This window comes from Nelumbo lutea, chromosome 4, assembly GCF_056320005.1.
Source record: "Nelumbo lutea isolate HS-2025 chromosome 4, American lotus-T2T, whole genome shotgun sequence".
NCBI lineage: Eukaryota > Viridiplantae > Streptophyta > Magnoliopsida > Proteales > Nelumbonaceae > Nelumbo > Nelumbo lutea.
The window spans coordinates 18,185,191-18,197,298 of NC_142687.1; the positions used below are offsets into that span (position 1 = coordinate 18,185,191).

A 12,108-nucleotide genomic window follows, 5' to 3' on the forward strand; every position below is an offset into this window, starting at 1 on the left:
CCATACCCGACCCCGTCGAATCGGGGAGCCTGGGTACCCATCGGGGACAGGGAAAATTGCCACCCCTATTGTGTATCGATACTCTAAAATTCTCCCAGGATGGGGGTGAACACAATGGATTCATTAATTTGAAAATTTGTCATTGTTCGCCACAGAGTATTATTCAAGATTTCTCTTGAACAGTTGAACTTCCATGGGAACCTCCTTTTAATTTTTTATACTTTAATCATTATCATGACAACCTCCACGTACAACACATGTGCACACTTACTAGTAAAAAAATGTGTTTGAATTCTTGAACCTTTCTCGGTGGGCTAGAGGCCATGAGCCTTTGATTAAAGGGGAATGTCATAAAGCCATTCTTTCTTGATGTCAGTCCTAACATGGAGTAGGATACTTTGTTGCCAGCCCACATGTGCTATTTTTTCATGCAATACAGTGATATGAGCAAATTTCAAAGTATTGAAAACACCAAGTGTATCGATAAGGCAATTTTAAGAGACGTATCAGGATATGCCTTTGATACACATGCGTATCGGAGAAAAATTAAGATATGCTTGGAAACACTATAAATACTTTAATAAATCATAAAAATGCATCGATAACACTAAATATATGACCTCAACGAGATGTATATACATTAAATTAATATATTTTAATTGGTTTATAAATAAATATATTGTAGTTAATTATAATTTCATTAAAAATCTCATACTTAACTATAATTTATAAATTATATTTCTTAAGTTATAATTAATTTTTAATTCTAAAAATATAAAAATAAAAAAATAAATACTAAAAAAAATATCAATTGGTTTGTGGATATGATAGATCATCCATAGAATTATAATATATTCAATTATTGCGATCAAATGATAAAATATAATTAATTATTATTTATTTTTTAATTCTAAAAATATAAAAAAATATTAAAGAAGAAATTTCAATTACTCTATGGATATGATAGATAAATCCATAGATCTAACACATATTTAGTCTTTATAGGTGGAGAAAAAATTACATTTTCAAATTTTTTGTTAATTTATGTTTTCCCAAAAATCTTCATGAAATTTCCATAAATCTACTAATAACACAAAAAAATTATGATTTTGAATGTAAGTGTAAATGAACATAAATTTAAACATTCAAGAAAAAAAAGAGATCACAAGATATTATAAAAAATCAAAAAGCTTACCTACTTTTGCCATATTTATTCAAAATTTGAAAATTCTTCAAAAAAATTATCGATTCACACTTGTTTCTTGTAAATTTTTTGAAATCTAGCACTCTAAGAATGAGGTTTGGAGTTTTAGAGTCATTTGAGGGTGAAAGAAGGCTTACTGATACACCCCCGATACAGCCCAATACGGGTTTGATACTCATGAAAAAAGAAAAAGATGCCCAATATATTTTAGACCTTGGATATGAGGATGTACAATTACACGTGGAATTTTGCTGTGAAAGTTGCAAAGGTCATGGAATGAGATTAGGAGGGTGAAATTGGGGAAGGCTAGGGGGATTAGAGATGTGTCCTTTGATGAATGTCGTGGGGATGGGTATGTTGTAATGCAGTTCTGGCTCCACCGGTCCATCCAGAATTCCCGATAAGGATGGTTAGGAGAACAAAGAGGCGAAATCCCTGTCTGGTCCGGCTGGATGGCAGCACTGATGAGTGGAGATTGTAGACAGGACAGGAAAAGGAATGACGTCTCTAATGCAGTGGAATTGGAAATTAGAAATGGACAGGATTTCAAATGTAAGCCATGTAGCTGAAACCTGAAGGTGATGCCGGTATGTTTTCATCTATACAATTTAAGACTAACTCTGATTTTGTAAAATTATCTTGAGCAAAATAAATGTGCTGCATTGACACGGAATAGGTTCTTGTCTAATAGGTAGTTTTTTTTTTGTAATTGTACACTCCATAAGCTTATAGATAACCAAATTAGTGCATGAGCTTCCAATTTTGCTTTGAATCCTCTTGGTGAGCTTCAATTTCAGCCTCTTATTTGAACTACTCTGAGTCAGAATCTGATAATGGCATCTGGTATGCATCTTTTGGTTCTGCATCAGTCATGGAAGGAGGTAGTTGATCTTGTTTTGATGGTTTCATCCTATTTCTCTGACTGGGTCTGACCTTTTCCTGAAAGAAGCATGAAAACTTATTACTTCACTAATCTGCATTCACACTAAAGAAAATATAAAAACAAACAAATAAAAGAAAATATATTTGCTTTTGATCTTTTAAAAAAGTCTCATTTACTTACAAAAAAAAGGTTAATGAGTTAATTAAAGTCTGGGCCACTAAGGAGGATATCAACCTGGCTCTCCCTCTTTCATTCTTCACTCATATGAGAAGTAGTTACATAACCACCTCAATCCCTATTTAATCTCTCCCTTAGAGGGGAGGCAACAAGCCCCCCCTCCCTTCTGGAGAAAGATTGCTAAGCAACCCCAACAACTTCGAGATTCTTAGGGTGCTCAATCTCTAAAGAGTGAAGAGAGAAAGAAAAAAGAAATCGTAGATAGAAAGGAGAAAACCCCCAAAATATCTTTTTTGGGGATTACCTAACAAGAGAAGAGGAAAGACCTTTTCTTCTAGGTATCTACAGGTAGGTAGGTAAGTTTCTTTGCAAATATCCTCTTATATGTCTTCTCTTCATATTGCAATCTTCTTATCAACTTCTTGCTTTCACTCAGTCTCTAAATCTCATTCATGAAGGAAGAAATTGCAAACCATCCACAGTTGAGTGTTTCATTTGGTTGATTATGGTTCCTCTATACAAAAGACGGCTATTCAAAGAAATGTACAGGGATTAAGCAATGCAGTCTTGCTCTTTAACTTGGCTGACTTTTTTTTTTGTTCAGTTTTAACTTGGCTGACAATTGCCCCTTACAAATGCAAACCCATCAGCAGGTCAATTGTTTAATCCAATGACTAAGGTTCCCTCCAAGTGGCAAGATTCAGAATAACATTGTCTACAGCCAAATTACTTCGGCCGGTTATGGTCTTCCATATGAAGAAAAGAACCTCCCAAGTATTTGTAACAAACTATCAATTATCATATTTGTAAAAAGTGATGATAGCATAAATTTATTGATTATATTTCTCATTTCTATGAAGTTTGTGAAATTATACGAAAATAAATGAAGGATGGCATTAAGTGGCTAATATTGTACATATTGGTTTGTGCTTTAAATGATGATGTATTTCAAAAGGTTTTCTCTCTTCTTTTCAAAGATGTAATTAAGAAGACTATCTATAAGAGACCCCAAATTGACCTTACCCAAACAATAAATAAAAACTTAATTATTTAATTGAGTGAATTGTGGTATGAAAATTTCTTTAAATTTTCACACGGAAGTACATGAGCATAAACATGCCTTGAAGATGATTATAGCACTAACTTAAGTATCGAGTTGCAGATGTGCACTTGTGCTTTAGTTATTTATCAAATTCTTTAGACGTTGTTATATAGAAGAAGAATGCTACTTCAGAGGGCTTGTAGAGACAGGCAGATATGATAGTGGCTTGAAAAAACAAAATGTTGGTTTTGTGCAGAAAAGATTAGAGAGACTACAGGGAAGAGGAAAAAGAAACAAAAAACGTGTTTTTGCAGTACTTGATGGGTCTCGACAGTACTACAACTGGGTATTCAAGAAAGGGACTCTAAAAGAACTTGAAAGACAAGTGAAATAGAAAATACCAGACTCAAGGAATATAAAAATAGAAACCTTTTCATAAAAAAAGTACTATAAAACAAAAGGTAGCATAAATAACTTACAATTGGGTATTCAAGTAACCATTATAGACCCATTTTGTCTATAATGCAAAAATACTTTCAGATCATGTTTAAATCATTTAATTTTTGGCTTGTCTAGTAGGACATTGAATATATTTTCTAATATACCAAAATGATAACCTTTTGAGAAAGGTACAATCACAATTAAAGTGATGAGCAGCTAGATTAATATGTATAATGCAGCTACTTTCTCTCTAAGATGTACAATACATGGTCATCCAAAGAGATATTTTGAGTAAAGCTGACCTTTGTACTTTGTTGACTAGGCTGAGTTGATTGACTCCTACGCAAGTATATACTACCAAAAGAGATCAATGCTCCTAAGAGAAAGATTGGGCCAAGCCTTGGATCTCCCAAGAAATCAAAGATACTGTTTTTGATGCTCTGAGACTTCTGTTTAATTCCCTTACTCGTAGACAGAATACTTTGGGCACCTCTTGACCAGATTGGATCTGCCTCCTCAGGAATAAGCTCAGGGGTCTTTGTTCTCTGCAAGAAAAATGGATTATGATGGATACAAAATAGGATGGTCCAGAAAAGCATCATACAGTTTCGCAATTGTAACTTTATGGCAATATACAACATAGATCAGGCTCAACAAATTGGGGGGCGGGGGGGGGCGACTTTTCAACAAGTGGCATTATTGTCACTCTATCCCTGAGATTTTCATGGGGCAGCACTATATAAATTGCAAGGTGTTATTCAATGGATAATTGTTACTACAAAAACACTTGCATAAAAAATTTGGGTGCTACAAAGAAAACAAGTTTCAGACCATATCTCTTAGTAAAGCATGTACAATTAAGTGCAGAAATGTCTCTGATGTCTGATCTTGAAAGCATGCCACAAGGTTATGAATGGTAACTTACAAAGAAGGGGAGATCCCTGGAGTCACCATCTTTGATTATTTGTGATACCCACTTAATGACCTGCAGATAGAATATAATAAGATGGGACATGAGAAAAGCATAATATTGAGTAACAGATGGAGATATTAATTTACGCCATGGTTTGTGACTTTGTTTTGATCAGCAAGAAAAATTTATTTTATTAATTGAAAAGAGAGACTAGTACAAAGTGATGAATAGACCGCCAACCCAAACAACTAAAACAATTACAGTGAAGCCCAAAAGAGTTGCTGTCTCATGACCCCCTGTTTAGCAAGGGTATCAGCCATCTCATTTGCAGTCCAACCCACTTAAATTCAGCATTTAGTTCCTTGGAGATACTTTCCACTTCTCTGAAGGCATGCCTGCTGAAAGTCCACAGAACATGACTACTACATCTTGCTCATGAAGTAAACAATCTTAGAATCTTCTTCTGCCTCCACCTGTCAGTATCCCAGTTGCTTTGCTAATCAAAGTCCTTGCAACAGTGCACACAGTTCTGCTTTCAGAAAGTTTCCAACTCCAATAGGTCATGAATATAACACCACCATCCCGTCTTCAGAATTTCTGAAGACACCTCCTATTCCTGCCAATCCCGGATTGCCCATGGTTTGTAACTTGCTCATCAGTCACAGATATACATTTATGTTTCTAGGAAAATATGAATAATTAAAACTTCAATACCATTGCTCAGTTTCTAAATTATGAAATATAAGCAATTAACTCTGGACATCAGTTATTCAAAACAGAAAGAGCATATGATCCATAAGAGTTTATGCTTAAACCTTATTACAAATATAGCTTTGTTCTGTGGGGTCAGTTTGGAAAGAGTATAAATACAAATATGTAGAGTACAAAACCTTGTACTTTGTATATATTTGTATTGTACATATTTATATTTGTACTTTTTCCAAACTGAGTCATGGTAGAAAAAAAGAGGAGATGGAATAATGTAACTGCCAAAAGGAAAAGGAAAAAAATCTTGATAGGATGATAAATGGGTATTGCATTGTATTTTTCCTATCAAGTTTGTTGAACTTGCATCCTTATCTCTGATATCCAGTGAGATTAGAAACAAAAGACACTAAAAAGTTAGTTGGGAGTGTAACTGATATGTTACAAAAATATAATTATCAAATTGCTAGTTATCAGCAGTAATGTAACAAGCTTGCAATCTAAATGGTGAAAAGCAAACCATTTTTGAATAATTGCATTTCATACCTGTGGAATATCCCCTGAACCATTATATCTTGCCACTAGCTGTGATGCTGGATCCACATCGTTGTCTTGAAGTGTATCCCAAATGGTTCTGGGTTTCCTCTCAACCTTTATATCAGCCTCTGTAGAATTTCTTTTGTAACGCACAATAAATAATTGAGGTATATCATTAGGATCCCTTCTTGGACCACAGGTTTCATAGCTATTTTCTGAATGGAGGTAGAAAAAACAATATCCCTGGATCAACAGAAAATGTTAGTGGATTAACATTAGCCGATCATTTTATATTAAAGAAATGCAATGTTTCAGATAATGCCAGAATGAGCACTTATACATGAAATTCCTTCAGTGTGTCAGGGTGATGGAAAATATAATACAAGGAAAAAGACCTTTCACTTCAACAACCAAAAACAGTTTGCAAAGGTGCCCCTGAGGTGACGGCACCTACAAAATACAAATTGCCTGAGGAAGGAGGTGCTAAACAAGGTGCTTGTCTCAGTCAAACAAGACAAAAGGTCTTGCAACAAAACATTTCGTATCAATAAATTTTGTTGGTGACATTATAAAATAGCAACAATGGCAACAAAACATTTCGGAATATGCAGGAGAAGGGAGTAGAAGAAAAGGTAAGGGTAAGATCATCAGGGGTTAAGATGAAAATCCTGAGCTGGAATGTAAGGGGGTTGGGTGGAGAAATAAAGAGAAGCTTAGTAAAAGATACTTTCCGAAGAGAGAATCCTGACATTATTCTGATTCAAGAAACCAAAAAGGAAGAGGTGGACAGAAAGTTAATCAGAGCAATCTGGGGTTTAAGAGGCAGAAAATGGGATAGACTCCCAGCCATAGGCACTTCAGGAGAAATCCTTGTCATGTGGAGAGAAGATGTGGTTTCAGGAGTGGAAGTTGATAGAGGTGAATCCTCTCTTTCACTGCTTTTCACGAACAAGCCAGATGATTTTACCTGGACCCTAACAGCAGTTTATGGCCCTAATGATCCATCAAATAGGAGTAGATTTTGGGAAGAGCTGGATTCACTGCATGAACATGATGAGATTCCATGGGTTGTGGGAGGAGACTTCAATGTCACGAGATTCAGTCAAGAACATTTGAATGGGAAGAGGGTAAATAGAAGCATGAGGGAGTTCTCCAACTTCATATCCAGACACAGGCTGCATGACCTCCCCCTAAGGAATGGTAACTTTACCTGGTCGAACATGCAGGAGAATGCCATAAAGTTGTAGGCTTGACAGATTCTTAATTACTTCAGATTGGGAAGCTGATTACCCCTTGACCTTTCAGGAGATCTGCTCCTGATGTACTTCGGACCACTGGCCTATCACCTTAAGTAGAGATTTGGTGATCAGAGGAAAAAACCCTTTTAGGCTGGAAAAATTCTGGATGGATCACAAAGATTTCTGCAAAAAGGTTGCCTCATGATGGGAGGAATGCAAGACAGAAGGTTGGCCAGGGGATACAGATTTCTGGAAAAATTAAAATATGTAAAAAGGAAGCTAAAAGGATGGGCCAAAGAGGAATTTAAAGCCTTCAAGGAAGAGAAATCAGCAATCTTATCCGAATTGGATGATATAGACCAAAAGGAGCAAAGTAGGCACCTAAATGAGAACGAAAGAAGGAGAAGATTTGAGCTAAGAAAAGAATGGGAACAGGTAGTAAGAAGAGAAGAAGTTTACTGGAGACAGCGATCTAGGGTCAGATGGTTAAAGGAGGGGGACAATAACTCCAGGTTCTTCCACATATATGCATCTGGGAGGCGGAAAAGAAATCTTATAACAAAATTAAAAATTGGGCAACGAGAAGTGGAGGACCCTGAGGAAATTTCTGAAGCTTTCCTATACTTCTTTAAAGATCTTTACTCAGAAAGAAAACAGAGCTCTCTCCATAACCTTTTGGGAAGGGTTTAAACTGTCGGAGGAGAATAGTCTGTGGTTAGAAAGAGAGTTTCAAGATCAAGAAGTGAAGGATGCTATCTTTAGCATGGATGGAGATAGAGCCCTAGGCCCTGATGGTTTCCCAGTTCTATTTTATCAGATTTGTTGGAGCATAATTAGTTCAGATTTGATGCAGGTGTTTAATGATTTCTATCATTCAGCCATTGTCAATAAAGGAAACAATTCTAATTTCATATGCTTGATTCCCAAGAGAAAGGGTACTTTAGAAGCAAAAGATTTCAGACCTATCAGCTTCTGGGAATGTATACAAAATTTTAGCAAAGGTTCTAGCCGAAAGACTAAAAGTCCTAGGGGGAATCATTTCCCCAAATCAGTTTGCTTTCGTCAAAGGGCGACAAATCATTGACAGCATCCTAATAGCAAACGAATGCGTTGAAGAGAGGAAGATGAATGGCAAACCAGGGGTGATTGTGAAACTCGATTTGGAAAAAGCATACGACAAAGTAGATTGGGAGTGTCTCACAGAAATAATGAGATTAATGGGATTTGGATACAAGTGGATTCAGTGGGTTGAGGGATGTATAAGCTCCACCTGGTTCTCAGTTCTAATAAACGGGCAACCAAAAGGATATTTTAATGCTAGCAGAGGATTAAGACAAGGCTGCCCCCTCTCCCCATTGCTCTTTACTCTAGTCACATAAATCTTTAGCCAACTGGTGAATAAGGCTATCTCTCTTGGTCTTTTGAGAGGTTTTGAAGTCGGACGGGAAGCCACCCAGATATCTCATCTCCAGTTTGCCTATGATACCATCCTTTTCCTAGAGGCTGATGAAGAATTTGTATCAAATCTGAAATGGGTCATCACCTGCTTTGAATGGATTTTTGGACTGCTAGTAAACTTCGCAAAGAGCAGTATTGCTGGCCTAAATCTATCTGGTGCTCACTCCTTGGACACTTTCACAGAGATCTTGGGCTGTAAGGCAGAAAACCTCCCCTTCCTCTATCTGGGGATGCCCCTTGGAGGAAACCCGAGAAATCAAAACTTTTGGGAACCAATTCCAGAAAAATGTGAGAAGAAGTTAGCCACATGGAAAAGGAACTACTAATCAAAAGGGGGGAGGCTCAATCTAGTTAGAGCAGCATTGGCAAACCTTCCCACATACTACCTCTCTATCTTCTGCATGCCCAACAAGATAGCGGTTCAGGTAGAAAAACTTCAGAGAAACATCATTTGGGATGGAGGCGGGGAAAGGGGCTCTCACCTTGTGAAGTGGTCTCAGGTTAGCAAACCAAAGGAGGGAGGTGGATTGGGAGTAGGCCACTTGAAAGAAAGAAACTCAGCTCTTCTCAGTAAATGGTTGTGGCGATTCCCTCTTGAACCAAATGCGCTTTGGACTGCTGTAATTACTAGCAAATACGGAAAGCACGCCAACGGTTGGGATAGCAAGCTCCACTTGAATCGGGTCAAAGACACCCACCCTTGGAAAGGCATAATCTCAAACTACACTTTTTTCATATCCTTTATCAGATATAAGGTGGGAAAGGGCAATAGAATTAAGTTTTGGACAGATCTATGGTGGGGTAATTCTACCCTAGCCAACTCCTTCCCTCGCCTATTCAGCCTTACCATAAACCAAGAAGCTTCCATATCCCAGGTTTTACCCCCCTCCCCCCCTTACTTCAATTGGAATCTAAATCTTAGGAGACCTCTAAGGGACCTGGAACTTAGTGAAATCACTAGCTTCTTGCATACCCTGAGAGAGGTATACCTCTCCCAAATTTTCCCAGATCTCCATGTTTGGACCCTGAACCCATCAGGTAAGTTTTCAACCAAGTCTTGCTTCAAGGCTTTAGTTAGGGAAGATCAATCTACTGATCAGTACCCCTACAAGAGAATTTGGTGTGCTCATATCCCTTCCAGGGTATGCTTTTTTGTGTGGGAAGCCAGCTTAAAGAAAATCAATACTTACGACCTCCTTCAGAAAAAGAACCATGGAAAGTATTATCTTTCTCCCCATGTGTGCTGTTTCTGCCTTAAAGCTGGGGAATCTATCAACCACATCCTGATTCACTGTGAGGAAACTAGAAAATTTTGGAATTTCTTTCTATCACTCTTTGAATACAGCTGGGTATTCCCAGAAAATGTGGTTGATTGCTTAGGGCAATGGTCCGGAAGAGGTTTAAGCAAAAGAGGAAAAACTTTATGGCTGTCTGCTGCTCATGCTATCTTCTGGAGCATTTGGGAAGAGAGAAACAACCGGGTGTTTACCAACAGAACAAAAAACTTTGAGGAGCTGATTTCTATAATCTGTTATAGATGTTTCTTGTGGACCTTCAACTCAATTTACTCCAGAGGAGTTACTTTTGATGACCTTCAAAGAAACACCATAAATTTTCTTCACTCTAATCATAAACAGCTCATCACTTCCCGCAGTTTCAGATCTGAAGTGGAAGGGTAGACGATCTTGTACTTTGACGGGAGTGCTTTTGGAAACCCAGGTGCTGCGGGTATTGGAGGGGTAATTCAAAACAGAAATGGCAATATCAGATGGGCTTTTAGTGGGCCAATTGGGATAGCCTCCTCAACAAAGGCCGACGTCATGGCAGCTCTAACTGGCATCAGGATTGCAAAAGACATGGGCTTACTAAACCTTACCATTAAAGGAGATTCAGCCAACACCATTAACTGGCTTTCTAACCCTGACAGTGGGCCTTGGACTTTAGCCCATTACCTGGCTGAAGCGAGAGACATCCTCTCTTCTCTAAATGCTCATGTAGTCTGGATTCCGAGGGAGCTAAATTCTAAAGCCGACAGTCTAGCTAAATCTGGCGCTCACAGGGATTCCCTTTTTAGTGATAGTTTTTTGCCTATGTAACTTTCTGAGTGCTTAATTGCTATGTACATCTCCTCATGTACCTTTCTTTTCTTCGAATAAAGTTAACTTTTTCTTCAAAAAAAAAAATAATACAAATTTGTGGAGGACAATATACTTGGTTTGTGGATTTCATATATGTATCAAGATATTCAAAAGAACTGAATACAAAATCATTTTAAGATAACGTAATATATGACTATGTTTCATCTTAAACTAAATAAAGTAGAAAAAGGGCTGCCCAGTACACAAGGCTCCTGCCAATGTGGGGTCTGGGGAGGGACAGAGCAGAAACCCAACCATTGAGTCAAGGTCCACCCTCATAAATAAAATACTATATAAAGTACTACATGTTAATATAACCCACATAAGAAAGAAGATCAATCTCGTTATCCACTTAAAACAATAAGATGTAATAGGCAAAGATATCATAATTCACATTCACACATTGCAAGTTTGTCTCCTCACATTTGCTCCTACTCCTTTAGGCTGAGTTTGGAAGGAGTACAAATGCAAATATGTAGTGCAAAACCTTATATTTTGTATGTATTTAAGTTATACATATTTGCATTTGTACTCTTTCCAAACTGAGCCTTTAGGACAGAAAGTATCTTCATTACAACTCTTAGCTATGGATCCTCACCATTGTCTTGTTGAAAATCATGTCCATAAGGTTATATAACTAGGTAGATGTAAGGCTAGTTGTTGTATAGTGATAGCTTGGGAAATTATGTACATGAAAAACTAGGCGGATATAATTTCCAAAAATCATTTCAATAGATTTTATATATAATTTAACACAGCTTTTTATCTACCTAGGCTTTTGTACAATGATAGCTTTAACTATGTGGAAATTATAATTATGCAAAAGAACTGAATACAAAATGGCGTTTTCTACATATATTATTCAAAGTTTTGTTACCCTTTCTCAAGAATGTTTTCTTTTTAAATTAGATCAGCCTTTTTCTTGTTTGTAAAACGTTAATTATAATGTAGCCTCCTCTCTCTCTGTAATAGACAACCTAGGTCCTTCAACAGATTAGATTTGGTTCCGACTATATATTTATAATATCATAATTCTAAACAATCAAACTAAATCAGACTTTGATATATTATCAACTTTACAGAATTAGCAAAAAGATGAGACTCTATAACCCTTACCCTTCACTTGATAACTGAATGCCCCAACCAACTTAATGATAAATATATGTCAGCAATATGCATGTATACTTGTATACATACAAATACACTATTCAGATAGGATCAGGACAAACCCAAATTTGATAATATTATAAATGGATCTGCCAAGTGCAAAACTGCTTAGTTGGACTTGATTTGGATCATGAATCTTGATCTGTTGACAGCCCCACTCTGACTTCAAATAGAGCAGCGACTCTATGGATCAGAACTTGATAAA

General features: G+C 36.9%; 1 protein-coding gene and 1 long non-coding RNA gene across 2 annotated transcripts in view; one reads left to right on the forward strand and one right to left on the reverse strand.

Annotated features, from left to right (window-relative positions):
• Positions 1–1,513: 1,513 nt before the first annotated feature.
• LOC148854306 (uncharacterized) lies at positions 1,514–3,176 on the forward strand. The gene is made up of 2 exons (XR_016094780.1): positions 1,514–1,791; positions 2,918–3,176. It is a non-coding gene; the product is annotated as an uncharacterized LOC148854306 (long non-coding RNA).
• LOC148854307 (DNAJ heat shock N-terminal domain-containing protein) overlaps positions 1,749–12,108 on the reverse strand; it is a 76,950-nt gene continuing 66,590 nt past the window's right edge. The window contains exons 17-20 of the mRNA XM_088940896.1: positions 5,912–6,145; positions 4,673–4,732; positions 4,050–4,292; positions 1,749–2,143 (exon numbers count right to left, since the gene is read on the reverse strand). Of these exons, the coding sequence (XP_088797022.1) occupies positions 2,015–2,143; positions 4,050–4,292; positions 4,673–4,732; positions 5,912–6,145 (666 nt within the window). The 3' untranslated portion in view covers positions 1,749–2,014. The remainder of the gene's footprint in view (positions 2,144–4,049; positions 4,293–4,672; positions 4,733–5,911; positions 6,146–12,108) is intronic.